The sequence below is a fragment of the Nothoprocta perdicaria genome, unplaced genomic scaffold (genome assembly GCF_003342845.1).
Source record: "Nothoprocta perdicaria isolate Ctin4 unplaced genomic scaffold, notPer1 scaffold_16, whole genome shotgun sequence".
Classification (NCBI taxonomy): Eukaryota; Metazoa; Chordata; class Aves; order Tinamiformes; family Tinamidae; genus Nothoprocta; species Nothoprocta perdicaria.
This window is the reverse complement of record NW_020454760.1, coordinates 6273802-6301524: the sequence shown is the minus strand read 5'-3', so window position 1 is coordinate 6301524 and position 27723 is coordinate 6273802. Positions and strand designations below refer to the sequence as shown.

The window sequence follows — 27723 nt, the reverse complement described above, 5'->3', positions numbered from 1 at the left end:
GCACCGGCCCTGGCCCTGGCCCTGGCACCGGCCCTGGCCCTGGCACCGGCCGTGGCACCGGCCCTGGCACCGGCCCTGGCCCTGGCACCGGCCGTGGCACCGGCCCCGGCGCCGGCCCTGGCCCTGGCACCGGGCGGTCCCGGGGGCGGAGGCGGGAGGCGGGCGGCGGGCGGCGCCGAGGCGGCTCCGCGCAGCAGCCAGGGCCGCCGCCGGCTCCTTCCCTCGGCAGGGAGGGAAGGGAAGGGAAGGGCAGGGGAGGGGACTCCCCCCCGGCGCCTCCGGCTCCGCCGCTGGGCCATGGACTGGCAGGTGCTGACCAGGGAGCTCTCCCTCTACCTGGAGAGCCAGGTGCGCGTGGGGCTCCTGGGCTCCGGCGTGGGCTTGTCCTTGGTGCTGGGCTTCGGCGTCGCCTACGCCTGCTACTACCTCAGCAGCATCGCCAAGGTGAGCGGGAGGGCGCAGCGCCAAGGTCACCCGAGCCCCCGAGCCCGCGCGCACCCCCGGAGAGCAGCGGGGACCCCCCGGGGGACACGGCGGGACTCGCTCGTGGGGCGGCACCGCGGGCGCCCGCGCTCCCCGCGCCGCCCCGTCCCGCGCGCAGCCCCGGCCCGTGGCGGCCCCGCCGCGCCGGGGCCTCCCCGAAGCGCGGCTGCCGCGGCGGGGGCTGCGGGTGGGCAGCGGGGCCGCGGGACGCGCAGAAGAGCTCCCTCCTCTTCCTCCTCTCCGCCTGCGGGACCTGCTCCGCCACCTTTATCCCCGTGTTTCTGTTTCGTTACGGGGCTCGGGCACTTCCCTGTGTCCTCCAGCTGGTGCCGTCTTTGCGAATAAGCCCGGCATCCGCGGATAATTTGGGTAGCAGGGAGCCAGACTCCTAATCTGATGGAGAGCGGCCCCTTGGAGCAATGCTGGCAGTGCCTCAGCTAATGCTCAATCAAACTGAAATATGCATATCCAAGGATTTATGCCTGGTGAGGACATGCGCGTTGCCATCCCCATTCATACAGCTGCTGAGGCCGTACCCTTCCTCTCCATGCTCCCCAGAAGAGGAGACTTTCTTTTTGCCCAAGGAGAAAAACGAAGGGTCAGGAGGACATGCTGCTATTTCTGTGCAGGGTAACAGCTTTCTTTAAGTCTTCTCTTACTGCCCTCCTAGTGCTTGTGTGTTGGAGAGTCAGGACCAAAGACGGGTCTAAGAAATGTGGTTGTTTGTTAGTTTGGGAGCTGTTTGGTACTGAGGTTTTCCCGCGTCATGTGAGAAAAACACCCGTGTGCCGAGCCCTGCGGGAGCTGAGAGCAGCTGCGCAACGTAGCAGGAGATGGGAGGAGAGCGAGTGTCCTCCCAGGTTAAAGCAGGTACCCCGAGTGCACAGCCGAAGTGGACGGACTGCGCTTCATTTCTGTGTGGTGCCGTACGAGCGGCTCGGTAACAACTTTGCCACCCACTGTGAGACAGCGTGGCTTTGGTTCCTAATGAGCAGCACAGTGCCACTGAAAGCAGGCCTTAACTGTGTGCGTGCGTCTATGCATATATTTCAGAAATAGATAACGAATCCATAATATTTACTGTTTGTTTTTTCTTTTGGGCATTTTGGCATTTCATTTAGTTTCGATTTACTTACCTCTTTACCATGAAAACAAACAAACAAACAACAACATTTCAAATAAACACGCGAAAGCAAGCTGTTTCTTGGGAGAGGATCTAAAGAGACTTTTGCCGACTCTTTTCTCGCGAGTGCCTGACCATGGCCTCCCTTCCTAGAAACCCCAGCTGGTGGCCAGCAATGACCGCTTCTGCCGCTTTCTCGAGGAGCACTGCCCCGTGCTGACGGAAACGTACTATCCCACCATCTGGTGCTGGGAAGGCCGCGTGCAGACGCTCCTGCGGCCCTTCATCACGTCCAGACCCCAAGTAGAGTACAGGAAGTAAGTGCCTTTCCTCCGGGAAGCTGCCCGCTGCGTCCCGGGTCGTGCTTATACCCTGTTGCACTCTCAGCGTGCAGCAGCTACTGCGGTTGCTCAAGCTCATGCCCGTCTTTTCTGCTGTATGTCCATCCTTACAACTGATCCCATGCTTGGAACCATCTCTGTCCTTTGAGGGAGGCTCCCAAATTGCTCTGTGGCAGCTCCGGGAGTTTTAGTGCCCTGAAGTACAGGTGGCAACGTTGGAACTAAGGTGCTTAAATGGTCTGGTGATTGAATGCCACCTGCATGCAAAAGCCACGCAATGGTGTCTTTTCAGTTGACAGCTTCAACCCTAATTGTAGTATGGCCACATTCCATCCTGTTACGAGTATATAAAACTTTTGTGAGTTCCGGAGCAACTTACACCTGCAGGGTTTATTTTTGTTCTTTTATATCTAACTTCTGTTAGGAAAAAAAAAAAAAAAAAGAAAAAGAAAAGAAAAGAAAACGTATTTATTGTTTGTCCTCAGTTGCTCCCCCTCACACAGGAATGAGACTCAGTCTGGCAAACGAAGTCTAGCTTGGCACAAGAGCTAAGGAGCAGTACTTTTATGCTCCGGAACCTGGACACGGCACAAGTTGTTTCAGCTCTCTTTGCATAGTAGAATAGAGTTAGCGTGTAGCAGCTTCCCTTCGTTTCAGTAACTAGGAAACATTTCAGCAGTATTGCCGTCCCCACTTTTCCTAGCCCTTGAATACTTTGAATTTCAAGGTTTATGAGGTAAGAGGGGCATGGATCCACACAGCAGTGCTTATTTTGCCCCATTTGAGATTGTGTTGGCACTACTTGCCAGCATTGCATCTACTTCCCATTAGTGAAAAAGGGCAAAGCTGAGCTAGTGAGCCCAGCAAGGCTCACTTGAGCCTTTAACATCTTGAGTGGATGCCATCAAGGCTGTACTTTTGAATGCAAGGTGGACTTCTATTTTGGTAGTTCCTGCTCCAAACTTCTCATGCAGTGTGTTCATTGTTGGAGAAAAGGAAAGACTCTCTGTGCTGCTAAAATGAGACCGAAACCTTCGTGTTCGATGCGTGCTTATCTTCTTGGGATATTGTCACATTTGTTGCATTCTTAAGATGAATGTTTTAAGAGCACATTCTATCAACGTTGGTGGAGATATAGTATCAGATCCTAGCTTTACCGAAGCTGTAAATCTATAACAGTGTGTGCTCATGTTCTGTGTGTTTAAAACACAAACGTTGTTTTGGACACAAAGTGCCATCCATCCAAAGTACCAAGCCAATAAATGCTTCTTACCTGGGAAAGGGAAAATAAATCTGCTAAATGCTTAACATGTTGATTATCTGGAGCTCTATCAAAAGATTCACAGACAATAAAAAAGGCAAACCACAGTTTACAGGCCTGTATAAAATACAGGCAATGCCCAAACACATGTTAATGACAGGACTCCGGGACACCAGCAGTAAATCATGACAGGCCAGTTCTTCAGACACTGAAAACTGGCATCGCTCCACGGACTGGCTGAACTAACTCGCGTCACCTGGAGGTGTGGCACTTTGTGAATGGCAAACGTACAAACACAGCTAGCTGGGTGGCGTTTTATTCTTTTCAGATTAAAACTTATACAAAAAATAAGATTTCACACCTGGTAATTTGTATGCTGTGAGAACTCTTAATAGTATGGATGTATTTTTAAATCTAATCATTGTTGTCTTGAAATGTGCCTTTCAGCGAGCTCATTAAAACAGCAGATGGAGGACAGATTTCACTGGACTGGTTTGATAATAATGACAGCTTATATTACCCGGATGCCAGCACAAGGCCCACTGTCCTGTTGCTGCCTGGTCTGACAGGGACGAGCAAAGAATCCTACATTCTCCATATGATCCATCAAAGTGAAACCCTTGGATATAGGTGCTGTTGTATTTCATTGCCTTTCATTAGTTCTAATATGATAAAATATAAGTAGGTATAAGATGTCTTCCAAAGGCAGGTGAGATGTAGAGAAATCAGTTTATGTAAGGAAGTAGTAGTAGTAATAATAATAATGATAATAATAATGTAATTATGTACCAGGCAGTGAATTCCAAAGGGGTCTTTCAGTATCTACAGACTCCACATTGCCGTGGAGGAGAGCTAAGGCCTCCGCTGCCGCTCCTCAAGTTGTAGCACCAGGACTCGCTTGTGCTAACGTTGCACTTTCTGGAGAGGGCTTTGTACTCAGCTCCAAGAAGGCTTGTGTGGAGGGCTTGCGTTGGGAGCAGGCCTAGGAGGAGGTGAGCTCCTGAATGCAAAACCGCCCAGCTCAGCAGCCTCCCCGGCTCCCGGGCACAGAGCGGCCCGGCCTCCCGTCCTGCTGCTGCTGCTGGCGGTGCTCAGAGGAGAGCCCTCTAACCTCTTAGCTGCCTCATTTCGTTTTGCTGTTAAGGCTACTGGTCAGAGTTGGGCAAGATAAGTGGATTAGTCAATTATGTAGATTCCCTTATGTAATCATATTGCTGCTACTGTGCTTAAAAATGCCTTGTCACTGCTCCAGGATCTGTACTTGGGATATTGCATTTGGTCACTGCAGATTGCCTCCTCACACTGACCGTGTTAAGTTCTCCAGATAGGTATATATGACCATTTATTTTTGTGCCTGGCTATCTATTCTCTGTTTGGAGATTTCGATAACTGCCTTATTAAACTATGAAAGTAATGCAGCATTTTAACTGCTTGAGGTACTTTCAAAACCACCTTATACTTAATTTAACAATAAAAAATATCATCGTAGGAAAGCCCTCAAATCAACAGCTTCTCAGTACTATTTTTTTTATTTATTCTGACAGAAATATCCCTATTTGATCACCTAAGAAAAGAGAGTATGGCATTAAGAAGGTTTATAGCCAGATTTGAACAGAATTATATATTTTTGTTTTTTAAATAGTAACATTTGGAAAACACCAAAGGTAGTCAATTTGATTGCATTTAACTTACCTGAAAATATTTATTCTTTTCATTTAATAAAATTACCACACTGAGATAGCAGAAGATTATCTAAGAAAAACATATATCCCTAAATTGAGATAATACTAGTAGAAAATTCAGCAGCTCCCATCAGGATAAAGAAAATGGCAACTTCTGCTATTGAGGAAAAAAAAACCCACCACCTCGAGGAAGTTGTTCACATCTTTGACTCAGCTGCCATTATAATTTTGATTTGGCTGTTTTGCTCTTTGATGCAATTACATCGATGTGGAGGACACGTGCACATGGGTGCACGACTCCGTCCTTCAGAGCAGCGCTAGCTAGGCCAGGCCCAGCACTGCGCTCACGTAGTCGGGGGTTCGCTCCTGGCCAGCGCAGGGGCCAGGCAGCATTAGCTGCACTTACTGCCCTCAGGCAGCTCCCGTGGCTCCCATCCCAAAATCCCACCTGCCCCACAAGTCCCAGAGCTCACCCAGACTTTTGCCAGTGACTTTGGCGTAAAGGCCCCTTCACACAGGTCAGATTTGAGAATCTATAAGACTGTAAATGCTTATGTGCTAAATGTGTTTGTAGAATTGGCTCATTTTTAATGCATTTTCATTTTTATTTTATTTTTTATTTTATTTCATTTTTTATTTCTTATTTTATTTTATTTTATTTTATTTTATTTTATTTTATTTTATTTTATAAAAACAAGCCATCTAAAATGATCCTTGTATAGAAATGTATATAATCAATTTTACTTTGTCAATTTTTAGATGTGTGGGTTTTGTATATAATCAATTTTATTTTGTCAATTTTTAGATGTGTGGTTTTTAACAATCGAGGAATTGCAGGAGAGGAACTTTTGGTAAGGATCACTTTTAAAATGAATATTTTTCATGTATACGCATTATATGTAGAATTAGCAGTGTCTGTTTGTAGGCCTGGTTTTAAATGAGATGCTCACAGCTCATGTTGGAAAGGCACAGGAGGAGAACCTCATCATCTGGTTGGTCACTGATAATCATCTTTTATTTATTTTATTTTAAAACTCAAAGAGGTCTCCCTGTCCACACAACATTTCTGTAAACTTTCATTTTAGGAAATTATTTACATCATTAATATCTGTAAGAGTAAAATGAGCAATCTTTACACTTTGTTTTCTCTCCCCAAACACCTCAGTATTTAAAATGTACACATTCAGGAAATGGTCTTCACTCAGTACATTTTTTCCTATTGTTTTAACACACAAATCCAAATATGAGCAGTGATAATTAGATGCTACCTGCCGATACGAATTTAAAATGGATTTTGATATGGTTAATAAGCTTTGCCATTAACATTCATCCATCTTAAGTATTATTAAATGAACTAATCAGATTTACTTAGATGGTCAGACACTAAAAGTTAGAAGTCTTTTTGTATTTTTCTCAGCAATTCTCACACAAGTTCATCTCTAAGAGGAAACTTGTTGTGCTCAGAACATACACATCACATTGGCTCAGAAATAACTTGCAGTTCCCCAGGTGACTGCATCTCGAAGCTAAGCATTTTCCACGGCTAGGCACAAGATGTGATGAAATATTGCTGAATAAGCTTTGTTTCTTCCTATGCATTTTGTTGACAGTTCTGCAGCTGGTATGAGTGTGCATAATACTTGGTATTGTTTTGCATTTTTTCATTAATCCACTGGTTTCAACATTTAAAAAGCTCGGAATTCTTTCCCATAATCAGTTAAAGCATTTTCATGAGCACATTGCCATGTTAAGAGTAGTTTTCCACATACTTTTGGAGATGGGTCTACAAAGCAGTTTTGTGACACACAAAGTCCTTATTGATGAATTTCTGAATCGTTAAAAGATCTCTTGTTTGGATGCATTGTTGGTATTTTAGTGTAATCGGATTTACATATTTAAGCATTATAAGAACTTACTCTGAAAGAAAACGCTGAAATTATAACATTTTCTTTAAGGAGGGTTTTACATTTTAATATAAAATCCTCAGTTAATGATTTTGATGTGGAGCTGAGCAACACAGTAGAAATTAATCATGCAAATAATTCTTTTTCTAGTCGCTTTAAAGATAGATTTAAATTTATGTTAAATAAAAACCATATAAAGGTAAAAATGCACTTCTTGTATGTGTTATTGGAAGTTACTGTGAGTTCCTTTTATGGAATAATCAAATATTAGATGACCACAGTCAATGATCTGACCTAAGATGGTGTTTTAAAACATATTCATACAGTGAATAACTATACATTATTTTTTCATGCATTAACTGAAATTAAACATCTCTCTCTAGCTCTATAACACCTTTAATCAAAAACACTTTCACACAGAATACATTAGAGCCTAGTTTCCAAAAATATTTTTTTCCTTGTAAGCTTGGCAATTTAATTAAAATAAAACACACTCACACTGTTTATAATTAACAGAGTGTAATAAAGTGAACAGTGATTTATCTGGATGAGAATTGGAAATACAAAATAAGTGAAAATTGAAGACATTTTCAGCTTTTATTATCTGGGTTTAGCTTCTTTTTCCCCTTCTGTATTTTATCTTTAACTTCCTAGTATTCTTGTTAAATTAAGCTTTAAGTAATTAGTTTCATCTAATTAAACCTGTTAAATTAACCACAAATTTCCAGGCTGTTTAATGGAAAGCCATTTCCGTTAACAATAAAAATACCTAAAAACATTAAAAACCCTAAAAATATATTGTTGCCTCAGGCAACAAATTATTTCAAGAAACTCATAATTAAATATTAGTATATTTATTTTTAAAGATTATATTGAAGTTTGGCAGGTTAGCTACTACCTTAAGTTGAGCCAGGGTCACCTCACTCACTAATATGTGTAGGAAAAGTTGTGTAGTTAAAAGCTCTGTCTTGGTGGAGGTGAAAGCTAGGTAGAAAAAATTATTCTACTGAGATTCTTATTGTCCCAAAGGATAATTGTATCCCTTCCATTATTCCCGACAGTCCCTCCGATTGTGAGCTCAATGGGGTGTGCACACAGGTAAAACCCTATAGCTCTGCTCACGCTTCCGTAAGCAGGAAAGGGGTCGACTGCCAGTGATGGCAGTGAAATCATTGCAAGTCCCAAATCAAGATCTGAAAAGATGCTAGGCATGCTTTCACTCCCTCAGCTAATAGAGAATTGTAATAAATTACATAAAATCCACTGGTAAATGTTATTATGTATTTATTTAGATTCATAGAATTGTTAAGGTTGCAAGGGATCTTCAGAGATCAACCAGTCCAACCCCCCTGCACATGCAGGGTCACCTAGAGCACGTGGCACAGGGCTGCATCCAAGCAGGTTTTGAAGATCTCCAGAGAAGGAGACTCCACAACCTCTCTGGGCAGCCTGTGCCAGGGCTCTGTCACCCTCACTGTCAGGACATTTTTCCTTAAGTTCCTGTGGAACTTTTGGTGCTTCAGTTTGTGGCTGTTTCCTCTAGTCCTATTGCTGGCCACCACTGAAAAGAGGCCGCCCCCTCCTCCTCACTGCCTCCCTTGAGGTATTTATAGACACTGATCAGGTCCCCCCTCAGCCTCCTCTTCTCCAGGCTGAACAGGCCCAGCTCCCTCAGCCTTATTTGCTTTTATTGTGTGTGAGATCTGAATATTGACTACATTTTAAATGCAAGCTCACGTATTTTCTACTGTATTTAGATGCAGATAAAGATGATGAAATTGTCATTGTAACTTTCCTATTACAGCCATCTTGATCTGTCTGCATTTCCTTAGGGTATTTTAAAAATATCAGTGCCTGCCTAGTTCTGATTTAACTCTGATCTAGTTCTGTTATAGTTTTATCTAGTTTAGCTTGCAGTCTGTGCTCAGATTTCATCTAATGGTTGATAGCTGCAGATACCAAAATGTTTTTCATGTAATGATAGCAAGTGTTAGCACTAACTCCCTCCTCCACCTCCTCTTGAAGTGATCTGGGTTCATATTTGCCGCTTAGTACAGTTTCATAAGAAACATTTAATCTGTCACCTTCCATAAATGATCAGTTTGCTGTACAGTACAGTTTGCTTTGTCCTTAAAGGAGGATGCAAAAGCTTATGATGGCACTTTCCACCCTGCCTCCCTACAGACACCGAGGACTTACTGTGCTGCTAACACGGAGGATCTGGAAGCAGTTATTCACCACGTGCACGACCTGCACCCCTCAGCTCCGTTCATGGCAGCCGGTGTTTCTATGGGAGGGTAAGAAATTATGTAAAAGGAGTCTCAGTGTGACTGTGATCACAAAACAAGGCTGTTACAGCCTGATTATAAATTACTACTCTGCAATATATTTACATAACTTGCTGAGCTCAGACTAATTTGGGTCTGTCTCCAGCAGTCGATACTCAGAACACTTTGGGCAACTTGACATCTTCAAAGCCTTTAGCTCTGTGTTGGGTGACGTTGAATGGCCAACATTCAAACACTGATGGAGGGGGCAGAATGAGAGGGGACACTGACAGGCAGATTGACAGACAAGAGGGGGCAATACAAGCTATGAAGGTCATCTTTGGAACAGAGGGATAAAAAACAGGAGCTGGAGCTAACATATTGTGTTTCTTAGCAAACTCTGGAAGATTTTACCTCTCTGGGTTATGTGGGTAGGTTCTGCTGGAAGAGATGTGGGTATCTGCTCTGTCTAGCTCAGAAGCATGAAGAAAACGAGTATGGGTTGATCTAGCAAGTGCTGTTTAGATTTGCTCTGTCCTGGCTTCTCTCCAGAAACCACAGACAGCACAGTTGGTGAGGAAAAGATCTAGAGACTAGCAAAAACGTTCAGGCAGCCTCTTTAGTGCAACCATAGGAGAAGAGAACTTCTCTGAGAAATTCTGCAGGGATAGTGGTACCATTATTGCTGATGTGATTATGCCAGTGTCTTCTATGTAGATGGGATTTAGGGCATTTTTAGGTACAAAGCGACCTCTGGAGATCAACTGGTCCTGCTCAGAACAAGGCCAACTTCGAAGTTAGATCAGGTTATGTAGGTCCTTATCCAGTCAGTTTTTTAGTATCTCCAAAAATGAAAATTCAAAAAACTCTCGGGACAAACTGTTCCGGTGTTTGATCTTCTCTGTGGAAAGCTATTCCTTTCCCATCTGGAATTTTCCTCTTTGCAGTTTGAGCTTTTGCCTCCTATTCTTTCACTTTGCATCTCCAAGAAGAGTCTGGTTTTCTCTTCCTTACAACCACTCTTTAGGTAACTGAAAACAGTAATAGGATTCCCTTTTAACCATCTCTTCTCCAGTCCAAATAGATCTATTTCCTTTAGCCTTCCATGTGTCATGTTCTACAGCCCCCTAATCATCTCGGTGGCCATCTCCTGGAATCCTTTCAGTGTCTCAGTGTCTGTCTTGCCTGGAGAGCCCAAAATTGGACCCAATACTCCATATACAATCTCACAGGTGTCAAACACAGGGAAATAATGACTTCTCTAGACCTGTTTGCTGTGCTCTTACTAACACAGCACAAATTTAGTTTTCTGCATTGCTGCAAGGGTGTTTTGTTCTTTCATGTTCAGCTTGCCCGACTGCAAACCTGCTTTCTATCCCAGGCAGCCCCTCCCACTTCCACCTTCTGGATACTTTCTTATTGCATTTGTATTTAGGCAGGAGTTTTTTGGTTAATCACGTGGTCTTCTGCCACTGTTGCTCAACTTTCTGCAAGTCAAGATGTGCCATACTTGTGCTTTAAGATCATATAGTTGTCCCTGAAGATCAAACAGTACCCCTGAGGCCTTGTGCCCTTCAGGACTCTCTCACATGGGATGAATCCGATAAGATCCCTGAACAAATTTAAGTCTGTTCTCTCTCTGCTTGCCTACTTCCTTTTCCCCTTCTTCATGGGTACCCCGTGCAATGGGAACCCACTCAGGTAAAACCCACCATCAATGGTCTTGGCTGCCAAAGCTGATATCCACCTACACACACCTGAGAAGTTCTTTGATACATGTGATAGCAGATCCATAGAGTATTTCCCCTAGTTGAGTCATAGACTGTGTATCAAAAGATTGTCCTCACTACTCTCTGGAAATTGCCTGGTTTATTTTTGCTCCGTGTTGTTCCAATCAGTGTCAAGATGGTTGAAGTTCCGTGTGAGAATCAGGACCTATGATGATGAAGCTTCTTCCAGCTCTCTGAAGACTTCTAATAGACTTCCTCTAATCCTTCCTATTGATAAGGAGGTCTGTAGCAGATGCCTACCATGATATCCTCTTCGTTAGCCTCCTCGTTGATTTTGACATATGAACCCTTAATCAGTTTATAAACCACACCACAGAAAAGTTCTCTACATTGAAAATCATTCCTTTTTAAGGTGCAAACCCTTCTCCTTGCCTTCCCAGTCAGTCTTTCACAAAGAATGTATCTGTATCCATCACAGTTTTGTAGTCCTGTGAGCCCGTGAGCCCTCCACATCTCTGTGGTCCCCATGAGCCTGTAGTTCTGTGACTACACACGGATTTCTAGTTCCTTCTATTTTTTTTTTTCCATGCTATGTGTTTGTGCACTGGCACATGAGATGAGCTGCAGTCACGCTACCTTCTCAGGGAAGCATGAGAGCGTCCCCCATCACACTGTTCTTTGGGGGCGGTTCCTCAGTGCTCGCCAGGCCTTCACTTCTCCTCAGGTTTTGGTCAAGCTTCAGGCTTTCCTTTGATAAACCTTGTTTAAAACTCTATCCTTGAGGTGAGCAAGCCTGCTGGCTATGGTCCCACTTTGTGAGATGTTCTCTCTTCCCCAACTCAGTCTTTTTTGCATGCAGAACGTGAAATAACATGCTGTATTGCAAAAACATGTTTCACTGGAGATGGTCAAAGCCAAAAAATATGCATTGTGCACACCTGGAGACTTGCTTCAATATTGTTTCAGTATTGAGAGGCAGACTTAAAGCATAATAGTTCTTTGTGATTAATTTCATGTTTGGTGCACCACAACACTAAAACTAAGAGGGTCTGTCTGGTTTAGGGAAGGTGCTGGGTTTTCAGGGCTGAAAGACTCAGTAGAAGCTGAACTTCTATGCACGGTCCAAAAGACCAACTCAGTGTCATTTCTGACTTCAGATTAGCCTAGTTATGGCAGCCTAAATGGTAGCAGAGTCTGTTAGTGTGGCACATTCTTGGCTTTTACCTCACCACCACTACTGCTTGATTTTGGGTGATTTTAGATTCTCCACTTTATTCTTCCAATACATTTTTAAGGACAATACTACAAAGATAAGGTATATGTTTAATTTTACACAAAACTGGAAGACTCCTCAATCAGCCACATGAGGACAGTTTTCATGCTTCAGAGTAAATTGGAGCACTTGCATGCATAAAATTAAAATAATTGGGGCATATTATAAGAATCATCCACTTATCCTAATCTTATAATAGTTTTTTTAAAAATTTTCTGAATAGCCAGTTAATTTATATATTAAAAGTGTGCCCAGTAAAAAAAGAAAAATAATTATTCACTTCACAAGGGTATAAATGTAAAGGAAAACCCACTTGCTCTGCTAATCTTCAGGATATATTGCTATGGAAACAGCCTATGTTTTCTAACGGAAAGAATCCTAAAGCTTCTCCTACCATATATATTCTGTAAATTTCTTTAGAGAAGTGGCTTATTTTTTGTCTAGCCACAACATTTTTTGGTTTTATGGCCCAATTTTCTTCTTATACTAAGTGGACTGATGACTCACAGGTTTTCCCTCTTGTGTGAGTGGGAGGGAGAACGTTACCTTATCTCCAACATGCGTCACGGGTGACCCTCTCCACTGGGTCCACGTGTGAGCTGACTGCAGGAGCACACTCACGGTCCATCTGTTCTTTCCTCTCCTGCTTCCTACCAATCGGCAGGTCTTTGGAAGATCAAAAACTGGTCTCTCTTTTGCACTGCTGTCCTGTCATTCCATAGATGGTGCAGAAGGATGAAATCCGTGTGATGGCAGGCTACCTCATGGCCTTGTTGCCTTCACAGCAGGGCAGATGAAGTGAAGGTACAGATTGCTGATGGTCCAGGGAGCTATATTAAGCTGTAGAGCTAATAAAGGTTTGAGTAGAAGGCTTGATATTCAAATGATTGTTGGTTTCCAAGAAAATTTGTGGTCTCAGACAGTAAAGTAAGACTCCTAGCTTTTCTATTTTTTTTACTTTCACTGTCTTTTTGCTAATTTAATTTTTCTACATCTGAAGAGTCAGGTAGTGGCAAAATCTTCCTTCTTATCTCAATTATACCTCAGCAGTAGAGATTGTAAATTGCAATTGGTCAGAAAAGCAGGACCTAAGTCATTTATTTGACTTGTATTTTTGCTGATTTCATTAATTATCCACCACTTCATTCTTTGCGTACTTCATGCTAAAGAACAGCTGCATTCTCTCATGATATGAGGTGGGTTAAAGGTATTGCCTTCAGTACAAAAGACAGCTTCATAGCAGACCAGGAGCAGCTTGCATTTATTGGGTGGACTTACCAGATTCATCAGTAGTTTTCAAGAGTTCTAAGACCAATGAAGTGTTGTAAAACTATTTGCAAAAAAATTGCTGACAATTTGGGACTTGTTAGTGCCTGGAGTAATGTACATTGACATGACCTTTTCCTTCTTCTTTACTGATATAAGTAAGAATATTATACCTCTATTTATTTTTAAATGCTCTCTTTTCCACATCCCACACAGCTCACTCAATTACTCTCTGAACATAGAGTGAAAGCAAACTCCATGAGTCAGATATTGATTTTTGTTAAATACCTTCTAAAACTGCAAGGCACAGTTGATATTGTTGATACAAGAAATTATATGAAAAATCAGACAAAAGAAAAACCCATAGCTGGTTGCTATTTTTGTTTTGAACTGAAACAAAAAAAATTGATAGTATATAAGATTCTGTTTTTCATTTCTGCTTGTAGCATGCTTCTTTTAAATTACCTGGGCAAAACTGGCAGAGACACTCCTTTAATGGCAGCTGCAATTTTCTCTGCGGGTTGGAATGTTTTTGAATCTGTAGAATCTCTGGAGAAGCCGCTAAACTGGCTTCTTTTCAACTATTACTTGACGACTTGTCTACAATCTTCCATCAGCAGGTGAGTTGCCTTCCAAACTGTATAGCAAGGTAGAAAGGTGTTAGTGTGAGATCTACAGCATGTAGCAACATTCACATAGCTGTTCCGTGGGCATTCTCCTGTAAGTTTTGAAATTAAAAAGACCTTTTTTACAAGACAAATTTTCGTGATTGTGGCTGAATCTCTGTCTTCCTCAGAGGAGTCAACACAACATTAACAGACTTCTTGATTCATGAGTAAAACAATCCTTAATTAATTCTGGGGTATATGCACATACTGAGTTTGAGTAGGATGATATATATATATATATATATATATATATATATGTATCTACACACACACACTAATTTCTAAAAGTAAGCCTTACTGCAAAAACATGGAAAGGACTAGCCCTTCACTTGGTAAAATTTAAGTGTATTTTGAATTCTAATCTGATTCTTTTAATCTTTGGCATCTTTCTAATGACTAATGACTAATGCATATTCTGAGTATGTTTCTGGATGTGCCTGCATAGAAATAAACAATTCTCCTGCTTTTGGATTCCAGACAGATTTGTTTTTAACATGACAGAACATTAAAAACAAGCATATTCTTGTGTAGGGAGTTATTTCAATATATTTATCTGTAATGCAGAGAACTTATACATCTACTTGTAAAGCAAAAAAGCAAAGCTCCCCAGTTTTCCTCTCTTCTTTTTAATAGGCATCGACGAATGTTGGAGAAATTATTTAATATGGATCTTGTGATGAAGGTACGTGAACATATTACTTCTGCATTAGCCCGATACTCTTTTCCAAATGCTGACATAGTTCCCTATTTGAATTTTGTGCTTTAGGCTAGAACTGTTAGAGAATTTGATAAGCAGTTCACTTCAGTCATGTTTGGCTACCGCACAATTGATGATTACTATGAAGATGCCAGCCCATGCCGCAAGCTGAAATCAGTAGGGATTCCAGTGTTATGTCTCAACTCTGTGGATGATGTTTTCTCACCTGGTCATGGTAAGTCTAGGCTTTTAAAAATTTATTTCTCTGTATGTGCAATCATGAAGACAAATTATATTGGTCTGAGAATGAACCATGTACGAAGGTTTATTTAAACATTACTTGTCCAGCAGGTCAAACTGATCCATCCAGGCATGGATCAGTTTTGTGATTTATTCTACAGCGTAGCACATTTTAAAGACAGATATAATGTCTAATAATGGAGAAGACTGACTAGTACAGAACGCAGTAGTACATGGGGTGGCAGTCATCTGGTTAAGTGCTGGGTGCCTATGTCTGATACATTCTCTTGAGGTTCTCTTTATAGTTAAAGAAAGAAAAGTGCCCTTTTACGATGTGCTATAGCTCAATGTAAAGAAGTTATCAGATGTACTGACCCACAGAGTTCCCACTTAAGCCCTCTGTATATGAAGACAGCCTATAATAAGGAGACCAGTTTAAGATTTCTGAACTGTTAGGAGTTCAGTGAAAGCTAAGTGTTTTTATTATCATGCTTTGAGCCAGTTCCTATAAAAGATTTCTGTGACTTTCTCACATGTCAAATGACTTGAAATACACATAAACTGTTGCTGCTCATGATCTCAGTGCTATAAACTCAAGTGCCTGATAATTGAAAATAGGGATTGGGGCGAGGGGGAAGGCATAGACAACCATGTAGGCCAAAATCTAGGATAAGGGAAAGTGATGTAGTCAATATGTACTCCTGGAAAGAGACACACTGATACTAAGAAAGCTCTCCATAGAGGATGAAGCTGGCCAACTAGCAGTTGTATTAGTTGCTAGTAACCGATAGGCAGAAAAGTTTCTTTTCCTTTTGATTTTCTACCACACACTTGATCATTGTGAACATTTTACTTTTGATTTTTAACCACATTGCTAATTGTATTTAAAAGATCAGCTCACTCCTGCAGTCTGTCTACTGGTAACAGTATTTAAGAAGTGAAAGAGAAGAAAAGTTGATGTGTAGGGAAAACTATAATTAACAGCTGGATAAGGTCACACTCTTCAGCGGCTAATGATTGACACCTTTAATTATGAAGTTCATGCACTTGGTTTATTTCAGGGAAGTCTTCTTCAGCCACCAGGAAGAGATTGTTGTGTATTGAGTCACAGAACCAAAATGAGTAGCAAAGTGATGAGAACAACAAAAAAAGGAAATGGCAGTGATCGTGTGTATTTACTGTTTGTGTGCATTCACATATGTCACACATACAAAAAACATGCATACGCTTACGTTACTGCTCCTGTTTTGAATACCCGTTAGAGACAAGTGTGACATACAAGGGGCTGTTCCCACAGAGAGCAGTCTGATTTCCTCTATCCTTTGGCCCTGACATTGGCCAAACAAATGCTTAGCAAAAAATGTGAGATCAAGACAAGCATGTACTCCCCCAGCATGCTGCATCTGCCTTCAGCAATTTCCAGTTCAAGGGCTTTCTGAGCCAAAGTCAGTCTCTTTTTATTTATACTCTCTTTACCAGACAGATTTCCTCGAATCTGTCCAATTGCTATTTCTGTTATAAGCAAAGAACTTCTTTCCTGAGAGGGTGTCAGAGCCCTGGCACAGGCTGCCCAGGGAGGCTCTGGAGTCTCCTTCTCTGGAGGTCTTCCAAACCCTCCTGGATGTCGCCCTGTGCCCCATGCTCTGGGTGTCCCTGCTGGAGCAGGGGGGTTGGATTAGATGATCTCTAGAGGTCCCTTCCAACCTCAGCCAGTCTGTGGTTCTGTGATATACTGTCCTGGAAATAAGAGTATGGCCTTTACCCTAAAGTCTGTGTCCAAATATGAATTCTAGGTAGTGGTGCAGAAAGTAAATGTTAGTGGGTCTTATGACCTTTAGGGTGATTTCCCCTATACCCCCAGAACAAAGAGGATGCATTGTGTCCTTCTTCTGCAACAGGTATCTCAGAGAGGGAACAGAGGCTTCACCTTAACATTAAGCTTTAGGTCTGTTTGTGAATTCAGCTCTAAAAAGGAAATAGTAACTGTGGCAAAGCTGGCTAAGTAACACAGGTAAAAGCAGCAGTGAAAAGGTGGCGGTGGAAGCACAAGCCTAGAGGATTTGCTGACCTTTTCCAACCTGTTCTCATTGGGTCTGATACCTTTGCTAGCTAGATTAAAGCTGCTAAAGATCCTGCACTCCTCTGTCCCTTCCTTTTAAAACAAAACCTCCAGATCTCAAGAGCCAAAACCTGACCCATGTAGCTCGACCTAGAGGGCATCTGTAGCAAACTCTTCTTAACTTGGTACTGGTCGTTAAAAGAAACACAGCTCTCAGTTTACAGGGATTTATAGGAATGATCTGTTGTGTAAGACTAAGTATCACACCTGTAGTCAGAACTGAAAGCCCAAAATGCAACTCTGCTGACAAGGAACCAATGGGTTTTGGGAGGTTAGGCCACCACTCACTGACTCCTTATCAGCAAGAGCTATGCTTTGGCTGTAAACCTCTGTCCTAGTGGTAACTAGTTTATCTTAGGAAGGGCTGCCAGGACAAATGTTGTTTCTAGCTAAGAGCATGGCCCTGTTATATGTGTGTATCCTTGGCTCCTTAATTATTTATTAATTTTCAGTTTATTCACTAAGGCTCTTCTGCTGGTTCTTTATATCAGGAAGGGACTGGTGTCCTGGGATGTGGCTTCACTCTTGCACCTGGCCTGTTCTGTCCTAAGAGCGCATGGACACGCGCACACGTGTGGCCACCAGAAGCAGCTTCCGTGGCAGCCCAGGATGGAGTCCAGGCCACAGACCTTGTTCTCATCCAGGCTCCAGGGTTTCTCTGACTTTGGGAACTGGTTATTTGATTCCTCTGGGCTCCCAGTAGCACCCGCCCGCATTCAAGCAGCTTTCCGCTTCCACTGTAGACAGCTGTAGGCTCCAATAGTGGGAAATGGGATTACAAAACTCATTAGGGCTGTTCCAGAACCCCTTTGTGCTCAAATGTCCTTTATAAAGCCAGATGCCCCTTCCGACAGCAGGATGGGAGCAGGAACTCAGGTTCACATCATCACTACAGAACACAGAGCTGGTCAAGAGAAACTTCCCTTGCAAGGCGCGGGTGCCAACTCTGTTGCCTCTCTCTACCTGACCCTTCTTTCTCGTGGAGCTTTCGATGCACTTTGTACTTCTCAGGAACTGCTCTGAATATGCTGTGACCAGGTGCCCTTTGGCCTGAGCGCCGTGTTCGGAAGCGGGCGCTCGTTGCCAGCCCTTCCTGGCTGGGCTGCTGTTTCACGGGGCGGATGGCCGGGCTCAGCAGCGGCCGTGTCATGGGACGTGGGACGTGGGACGCAGGCCGAGGAGGATGCACGGCGCTGCCCCACACGGTGCTGCTCTGCTGTAGCTGATCCAAGCAAGGCACTGCTTGAGGACACGTGTGCTGTAACCGCATCAAGCCCTTTTGTGCTGGTCAGAAATAAATTAAAGAGAGGCAATAGTGGCATTCACTACCAATGTCACGTTTAAATTCTCATCTGAAGTGGCATTTTTTTCCCCTCACTTTTAGCAGCATCTCGTAATGTTAAATTTCATAATATTCACGCTCAGCCAGTAGCTGCTTGAGTCACTGCTGGCGAGTGCTGGGCTCAGGCTGAAAGCTGCCCGGCTGCCTCCTGATACCCACTGGGTGGGTGTTTGAAGCTCAGTTACTTCTTACTGAGCTCTCTGAACCTTTTTGGTCCCTCTGAACCCAGACTTAACAGTAATCATTTCTAGGTGTTATCTTGCATCCCGTTATGTCAATAGCAAAACTGAATGAAGTTGTCTGAAAAGCCCAAATGTTCAGGGAATGGAAAAGGGATAGGAAGGGAAAGGATAGGAAAGGATAAGAGTTAGGGCAAGGGTTTAAGTAACATGAAGAAATAAGCCAAATAAAAGAATGGCAAGTCAGACAACCATGATTTACTTATGCCTATTCTGCTTCCTATGTGTATTTTTACTTTTTCTTTTCAAAAATATCTTCTGAGGAAAGAACATACAACAAGTTGATTTTGAACATGGTGATTCTGCACATATCTGGCTGCATCAGGGTTCAGTGATCACAGATACCAAACCTGTGCCCAGCGCATCAGAGCTACCCGCTTTGGTCAGTGAAAGCCTGAGGCCCGGGTTACGCCTGGAGCCCAGCGCACACTGCCCCATTGCCTGCCCTTTGCTGCCCTTTGCCCGTCAGCCTGGCTCTTTGGCACTGTGGGGATGGCTGTGGGTGGCCAAGGGTGTCCGGAGCAGCCTCGGGAAGAGCAGCCCCACGGCCGGGCAGCGCCGGCATTTCGCCCGTGTGGAGCGACGCAGCCTTTGTGGGTCTGTCCTGAGATGCTGTAGAGCAAGAAATGCTGATGGACTGCAGAGCAAGAAAGGCTGTTGGGCAGGACTCGCAGAAATGGGCACCCCTCTGGTTCCAGGTTGACTGTGCCACGAACGGGCTTTCCTGCTCAACGTGGGGCCCTAGGAGCAGAGCTGTAACAGTAGGTCAACCTTGGCACCTACTGAAAGTCCTCATTGCAGATGGAAATAAAAAGCTGCATATTCAGCACAGTGCTGGGCTCATGATGAGAACAATGATCTGTGGCCAAGCCCTGCTCCAAATGGATGGAAATTAGAAGAGGGAGAGCTTCAGGACGGGGAAGATGTCGTCCGTGCAGGTCTGTGTGCAGCTCGCCCCTCACCTGATGCAGAAGATCAGCAGCATCAAAGTGGTGCCAGGTGTCCCAGAGGGAGCTGCTGTGGCTGGTTGGAAGCAGGCAGCACCTGCCGCTCCCTAGAGGCCACCAGGCACTTGGGGACCACTAGCGGATCGATTTGGGAGGCACCACGAGCTCAGCAACCCTTGAGGGAGGAGTGTGCGGAAATCACAGGGAGCTCTGCCCTCAGTGGGCTGGCGCCACGGAGGAGGCGTTTGCTGTCATCTTCCTTCCCCAGCCCCAGCAAGGCGCTCAGCAGGAAGGGGGATTTCTAGGTACACTCGGACTCTAATCTGGCAGGGGGAATGACCGACTTGTTTTCCCACAGCTCAGCGTGTGCAGCTCGTTATTCCCCCAGCTAGTTAAGAGGTGTGTTCAGGCCAGCGCTCGGCTGGCGCGTCAGGTGGCATCAGGGGCATTCCCATGCTGTCTGGTCCTTGGGCATCAAATCTTTCCCTCTTTAAGCATTTGTCACCCCTGTCCTCACTTCTAGGCCCGCTCACCAGCACCCAGGGTGTCAGGGAGGCAGCTGCAGGGAGGCTGTGGAAAATGCGATCCCTTGCCAGGAGCAGGAAGAGGGACCTCCCCGCTTCCCTGAACGCTTTCCGCTCTGCATGCTCCGTGCAGGGCTCTGCTCCACGTGTCCTGTGCTCTGCTCCACACGCACCATGCTCTGCTCTGCTCCATGTGCCCCGTGCTCCACTCCACGCGCCCCATGCCTTGCTGCAAGGGAAAGGGACAAAACCCTGTGCAGGAGGCAGAGGTGCACACGAATTGCAGCCACCATCTGCACACGCAGCGTGTCCATGCATGGAGTCCAGGAGAGGCAGATCACAGATTAACTGAAACAAAACCATGGCTAGTGCTTGCTGTGCTCGGAAATTATGCATATGTTGCACTGCAAGAAGTACTACATTGTTTTCTGGATCAGCTTCCAGCTGGAAACCTGCCCCTTGGGCTTGCCAGCCCCAGCCCGGGCTAGCAAGCCTAAGGCTTTCATTCCATTGACTTGATTTTTTTTTTTTTGGCCTTGCCTCAATATTGCTTTAAAAGATCCAGAGGAGGTATTTGCAATTTTCCTGCTGAACAAAGGAAAGTCCAAGGACATTTTTTTACAGAGAGAGTGAGAAGGAGCATTTCTTCCACCTAGGAAAGAACCAAAACCATTTACTAAATGTCAGATTCTATATATAAACAGCTTAGATGTGCGCGACTTCGGAAGGAGGCAAAGGGTGGAAGAAATGAACAGCCACGGAGGAGCCGAGAAGCCGAGGTTTTCTGCAAGAGAAGCCTTGTTCTCTGGAGCTCGGCCTGTGTCTCCCTCAGGACGCTCTGTGGTTTGGCAGGACCCTTACAGCACAACACGAGTGGATGCCCTCCTGGCCCTGGATGCCATTGGTTTATCCTCCCTGGAGGAAACTGCTTAAAGCGACTAAGTTTTATACCAGGAGTGTGAACATGGCAGTGCCACAGTGTCCCACCGCCATGGCACAGTCCCTACGCTAACACTGCCAGCCCTGAAACACTCCTTGAAATTTGACGTGCTGTTCCTGCTGTTAGGCGACCTCTCCCAGCTTTCGCCAAGGGAAGTGCCGAAGGACGTGGCGGCTCCAGCCCATGTGCGCTCTGAGCCGGCCCGGGGCTGCCCGCCGCGGAAGAGGCCGCCTCGTCACGGCCCTCAGGCCGCTCGCTGTCCTGCTGCGTCTCAGCCGCTGCCTCCAGCGTGGGGCGTCGCATCGGGGAGCTCGTCCCGCTGAAAACTAACCCAGAGCAAGAGAAGAGACCTTGCTCTAGCACTTCAGTGCACTTCTAGCCCTTCTAGCCCTTCAGTCTAGCACTACCCAAACCATTTTCTAGCGTCACGGGAGGCAGATTTCTGGGACCTGGTGTATTTGTTTCACAGAATCACAGAATGGCTGAGGTTGGAAGGGACCTCCAGAGATCATCTAGTCCAACCTTACTGCTCCAGCAGGGACACCCAGAGCAACGGGGCACAGGGCAGCATCCAGGCAGGTTGGGAAGATCTCCAGCAAAGAAGACTCCACAGCCTCCCTGGGCAGCCTGTGCCAGGGCTCTGTCACCCTCACAGGAAAGAAGCTCTTCCTCACATGGAATTGCCTGCGTTTCAACTTACACCCATTGCCCCTTGTCCTGTCACTGGCCACCACCACTGAAAAGAGCTTGGCCAACTTGCCAACTTGGCCCCTTTGCCTGTAGCCTTTTTAGACTGTGAGTTCTTCAGAGCTCTCACTATCTCTTACTGTGTTTGCTTCGTACCGCCCAAGTACACAGGAGTAAACACAAGGTGAATCAGGCATAATCATAATGAGATCACAGGAACTTCTTCAGTCTTCTTAAATAGGATATCTCAGACAAAATGTAAAGCAACATGAAAAGTTTATTTTTGGAATCTTTTATCAGAAGAAGGTGGATTCACTACTAAAGTGCCAGTTCCAAAGTTCCTAAGTTGAGATTCCTAAAACTGCAGGCTTGGTTCTCCTTTCACTCCCACTGGTTATACAGAATTGTAAACCTGCTCTAACATGAGAGCCCTCACACGAGTGTGACTGAGGGAAGCATCAAGCCTGGTGATTTCTGAAACTTTCACAGCATGTGGAGAAATGCCATACCTAAGGTAAGCTCATGATGAAGAGCACACATCCATGATCCCAAGCGCTGTAGTAAGTTGAAGGTGTGTTGTGTGTGCTTATTCATGTATATATATATATTCTTATAAAAAAAAAGTGCAAAAAAATTAAAAGAAATTATTCAGGTAGCTGACATTTCTTAGAGAAATAAGGACTTAAATATGTTTATACGTTTTTTTTTTCTCTCCTTTTAGCTATACCAGTAGAAACCGCCAAGCAAAATGCAAATGTTGCTTTGGTTCTGACTTCTTGTGGAGGCCACATTGGTTTTCTGGAAGGAATATGGCCAAGGAAGTGCACTTATATGGACAGAGTCTTCAAGCAGTTTGTGCAAGCTGTGTTTGAGCATGGAAACAAAATCTTTAGCATGTAGCTTGGACCACTACTATAGCACAGTGGCACATTCTGACAGTTCAGCTTAATGCACAAATATTAACTACTGTAAGCCAGCAAATGGATGAAATCCATTACTACATGCAAAAATATTTTTTGCCTAAGATTTTGTAGCAGGAAACTAAGTATTATGTTGTCACTTTTGTATTTATTTTTAATATGCCTTACTAAGAACGACCTTAAATGAAACTGCATTCTGCATACGTCAACTCGCACTTAACCAAAACCATCAAGTAAGCAGATTATAATTCCTCAGGATTTTAATTTAAGCCAGTACATATTTAGGAGGCTTAATTTAGATGGCTTTCAGTATTAAATGGCAACATTCAAATAATGTGTATTATCCTGTCACACATAGTAGAAGGTGTCCCATGCCTCGGGGCATCAATGTGAAAAGCTTAAAATAAAATAAAAATAAAAATAAAAATAAAAATAAAAATAAAAACAGGGAAGGAATATAAAGAAACACTGGATCTTTAAGTCTAAATTTTAGCATGTAATTACATAGCATTAGATTGGTACCTGCTTTTGCTCTTTTACCCTGAAAGAATTCAAGATTTAGGGCTTTTTTTTTTTAATTTTGCCAATGCCATATTTGTCTTACAGGATAACTTTTAAAACAGTTAGCTAATCTATAGGGTTTACATATAACCAAAAGATTCTTTTAAAACGGTACTGTAATAACGGATATAATTAAAAAACATTTTGCATTTCAAAGTTCATGAAAAACTGTATTTGTCATCTATGTAATATAATACTTCATGTAGCTGGTGAATTCAATAATTCTATTGTGCTTATATTATCCTGCAAGAGCATTTCATTTTTTAAGGAGTATTAGAGTATCGGGAAATTATTATATAGTCTGCTTTAAATAAAAAAAATGAAAAAAAAAGAAAAAAAAAAGCCCCTGAAACCTTGGTCTCCCCTATTGTTTCAGGTAACTGCTGAAACAAACCTGGGAGCTGGGAGAGCTGCGTCCCTGGTTCTCCGGTGGGTTTTTTGGTCATTTTTCAGCCCTTCAGCCAAGCCCAGACAAATGGCTGAGGCCTCCGGAGCCCCATGTGCAGAGCCCCAAGGGCCTCGCCAGGCATCGGCGTCTCCCGAGCGGGAAGCAGAGCGACAGCCAAAGCGGATCCCAGGGGACAGAGGGCAATTGGAGGTAGCTTATATCCCAAAACTGCAGGGAAGTCCTGGTGGAGGGCACAGGGAAATGGAAGTGTTTCCACCAGCTCCCACCTGGGCCTCGGCTGATGGCTGCTTTGGGCCCAGACCCATAAAATTAGGCAGCAGAGATGCCTTTGCCTTCAGATTTTTATTGTCTGAGTGGGGTCAGTGCCAGCAAAACGCAGATAAAGAAGCAAGCCTGGTCCCTTGCCTCCCGCAGCAACGAGGCCTCCTCTCGCAGGGCATGTTTCCTAGTAAGAGCAACAGCAAAGGAAGAACAGAAATACTTTTTGTCTCTAGAAAAAAGGAAGAAATCAGGACGAATGACATGAAAATGGGTTTTGTGAGGTGCAGGTTACATTTTAAAGGAAGGAAAAGTCAGTGCTTTCAGGTTTGAATTCTTCAGACAAGGTACTAACTGCAGCGCCAATAACAGAAACTTTATTTCTGCTGTAATAAGCAAAGGGGAGGAGTAACAGGTAAATGCAAAAGGAAGTTTTGTGCATGTTGCAAGCATAGATTAAAGCAACGTACTAGAAGGGTGCCTTATTCATTCTTACATTTATTTCCATAATAGAAGTTATGTTCATACAACCACCAACAGCAATAAATAGTGTATTTAGCATTATATTTGTAAAGTTGTCTGGTACAGCACTGTTCAAAACTCAGTATCAATATTAATATAGATATATTAAAGACGTACCTTACTGTTTAAATAAAAGTAATATGATTAATGGCCAAATTACTGTCTCTTTTCCCTGTCTTATTTTGTTTCTCTTTAAAACTATGATTAGGTATGTTTGAGAAAATTGTTGAAAATCTATTAACTCTCCTTGAGACCTCAGCAGAGTTATGGATGCACTCGCTACTGCAAAGATGGAGCAAAATAAAAACACAATTCCAAATCACAGACCTCACAGACATGTCTTAAAACTTCCCTCTCAAAGGACAGTTGAGGTTGGAGGGGACCTCTGGAGATGGTCTAGCCCAATCTCCTTGCTCAAGGCTGTGCTCCATATATGCTCCAAAATGTCCATCTTGTCTCAATTTTTTTGGGGGGGAAGTCGATGCAAGGTGCTGCTTTTTGCATCCGTGAGGCCTTTGGTCACCCAGAAACCCATGTTCCTCACTTGCCACTTCCTTGTGCAGGCCTTGACCCGGCCAAGCTGCAGGGAGGGCTCCCGTCCCCATGTGCCCGGCTCCCCATGCCCAGAGGGCAGCAAGGGCTCCCTTTCCCCCAGGAATTCCATCCCCTGGCACTCCTCTTTACGTTCACTGCAAACTCTGGGTCTACGTTGAGACGATCACACTCTTTCCGCAAAGCAGGTGCCGTTTTTGCCAAGGCTCCTGCAATCCGGTCAGTGCTCAGCACTTCAGAGTGCTGCCACCTTCTGTGAAGAGTTGGAAGTTCCTCATATTCCCCCATCCCATCATTTTGGTTTTTTTACCCTCAAGTTTAGGGATTTAAAAATGCTTTATTCCTCATACTATCTCTGCTGATCCACTCGGTACAACAGAAGGCACTGGGAAAATCCATCTTCACTTGCTTCCTATCCCTGGGAAAAAAAAAAAAAAAGAGGGCTGGAAAAATATCATGTTAAATTTCCAAAGCCAGCAAGAACACAGAGAAATGCTTTTATCCTCCTCCAGGAAAGTTGCAGGCAACCAAGTGATTAAAGTATCTTTCATCTGGAAAGTATTCCGCAGGTTACCGCGGGAGAGTGGGAGACCACATGTTGCTGCGCTCGCTGCAAAGGCGCAGCAGATTATCAGGCATTAAAGAGGAGCTGCTACAGGAGGTTATAAATAACATTTCCTGCTATCAGCTATGTCAAAAACTGCAGCTGCTGAAAATTTCCATTTGCCTGGGACAAACTGTGCTTCGGCAAAGTGTGTCTGGAAAGGCGATTTATCAAGGAAGGTGGCTCCTCATTTCAGTTAATAAAACGACAAATCAAAATTTACAGGTGCAACATAAAGTCTCAGGGAGATTTAATCTCTATATAGACACATTATTCAGCAACTTGACTGCCCTTGCCAACAAATAAATAGGTAAAGGGTAACAATAAAATGTTTGAGATTTTTTTATAATTTGTTTTTTATATAGAACTAAAATGTTATTACAAAAAATCTACCTTGAATAACTTAAAATATCAACAAAATAATATTTGCAGAAAGTTTAATGTGTAGCTCGTAAGAATTAAGTTACTTCTGTGGTCTCTGTCTGTTAGATCAGCAAACTGTAGAGTTACCAGGAATTTGGAAATCTGTGTGAGACTCTCATGCGCTGCCACTCAAAACTCTCTTTTTTTTCCCTCAAGATCTTTCAAGCTCATTTATAGGCTGGCTCGCACCAAGGTTTATCACACTGTTTTCCATTCGTTCTAGGGTATCACTGTACATTACTACATCCATTTCTAGTCAATAAAAGTGGAGAGCGCATCTGTTTGGAGCAGAAGCTGGACACATGGAGCAGAGGAGCACACCACCAAACTGGATACATGGAGCAGAGGAGCACACCACCAAGCTGCACACACGGAGCAGAGGTGCACACCACCAAATTAGACACACGGAGCAGAGGTGCACACCGTGAAGCTGGACACACGGAGCAGAGGTGCACACGACCAAATTAGACACACGGAGCAGAGGTGCACACCATGAAGCTGGACACACGGAGCAGAGGTGCACACTGTGAAGCTGGACACACGGAGCAGAGGAGCACACCACAAACACCTCAGGCAGGACCTGGCCTCACATTGACAGCAGCGATGACGTTAACAGCAGTGATGCTCTTCTGGCCTGGAGCGGCTTTCCTGACCGACCCTACTTGGCATGTGTCTCGGAGCAGAATTCCTTTGGGGTGACAGCAGGTGTCCAGACACATTCCCAGGGAACAGCCGCCCTGCTCCGGCTGTTGCCCAGGACCAGAGCGAGGCTGCTTGGGACGGCTGTGCCTGGCAGAGCCGTCGGAGCCCCGGATCTCACACCCCTTCCCTGGGGCACTGCTGACAGCCCGAGGCAGCAAAGACACAGCTTAGGGACAGGCAGGGCCCAAACACACTACCTGGGACTGGAGGATCAAAGTAACCCAGAACATGGAAAAGAAAAACACAGAAACAAATTACAGAATCATGGAATCATTACGGTTGGAAAAGATCTTCAAGCTCATGGAGTCCAGCCGTGAACCCATCCCACCAGGCTGCTGATCCACGTCCCCAGCCACACGGTTCTCCAGCCCTGCTAGGGATGAGGGCTCCACTGCTTCCTGGGGCAGCCTGTTCCCGCGCATCACTGCTCTTCCATGGAGGAATTTTTCCTAATATCCAACCTGAACCTCCCCAGACACAGCTTGAGACCACCTCCTCTTGTCCTCTCGGTAGTTGTTTTGGGGAAACGACCAACCCCACCTCACAACAGCCTCCTGCACCCTTACCGGGGAGCATCAGGACTTTGGAAAATCCTAACTTTGCAGCTAAGCGCAAACCCCTGCAGCAACAGGGGTGACCTGGGACACCATGGCCAGCCTGCTCACAAAACGCACAAAACGCATGGCTACCGCCCCTCCGACCCAAAGGAAATGATATACATAAGAATGTAAATACATATGTATGCTTTATATATACACTTATATGTATTATATAGACATGTAAGTAACAGGAACACGAGCGGCCGCGCAGGGTTAAATGGCGCCCAGCAGGGGCCGCCCGCCCCGTTTACCAGCGGCCGCCTCCCGCTGCGCATGCGCGGGCAGCCCGGCGCTCCCTCTCCCCCCGCCGGAAGCGTGGTGGCCCCGGGCGGGGTGGGGGTAGGGCCTGGCTGTGAGCGGCTTCGGGCGCCGGCCTCACGCCGCGGCTCTGCGCACGCGCGCGCGCCCCCGCCCTTCGCTTCCCTTCCCTTCCCGTCACG

The 27723-nt window shown here is 44.6% G+C and overlaps 1 protein-coding gene across 1 annotated transcript; it reads left to right on the top strand.

The window, feature by feature from the left end:
• Positions 1-273: 273 nt before the first annotated feature.
• ABHD3 (abhydrolase domain containing 3) lies at positions 274-24513 on the top strand. Its single transcript, XM_026035393.1, has 9 exons — positions 274-444; positions 1760-1923; positions 3656-3838; positions 5696-5741; positions 8979-9091; positions 13777-13950; positions 14632-14680; positions 14765-14930; positions 22455-24513. The coding sequence occupies exons 1-9, from the start codon at positions 298-300 to the stop codon at positions 22631-22633; spliced, it is 1221 nt and encodes a 406-aa protein (XP_025891178.1). The 5' UTR covers positions 274-297; the 3' UTR covers positions 22634-24513.
• Positions 24514-27723: the final 3210 nt, after the last annotated feature.

What these genes read in the sequence shown, in the direction of transcription:
- ABHD3 (XM_026035393.1), top strand. Translation starts at nt 298, where the DNA reads ATGGACTGGCAGGTGCTGACCAGGGAGCTCTCCCTCTACCTGGAGAGC. An exon ending in GCCGGTGTTTCTATGGGAGG is followed by an intron (nt 9,092 to 13,776) that starts GTAAGAAATTAT and finishes TTCTGCTTGTAG; the next exon opens with CATGCTTCTTTTAAATTACC. An exon ending in ATATGGATCTTGTGATGAAG is followed by an intron (nt 14,681 to 14,764) that starts GTACGTGAACAT and finishes TTTGTGCTTTAG; the next exon opens with GCTAGAACTGTTAGAGAATT.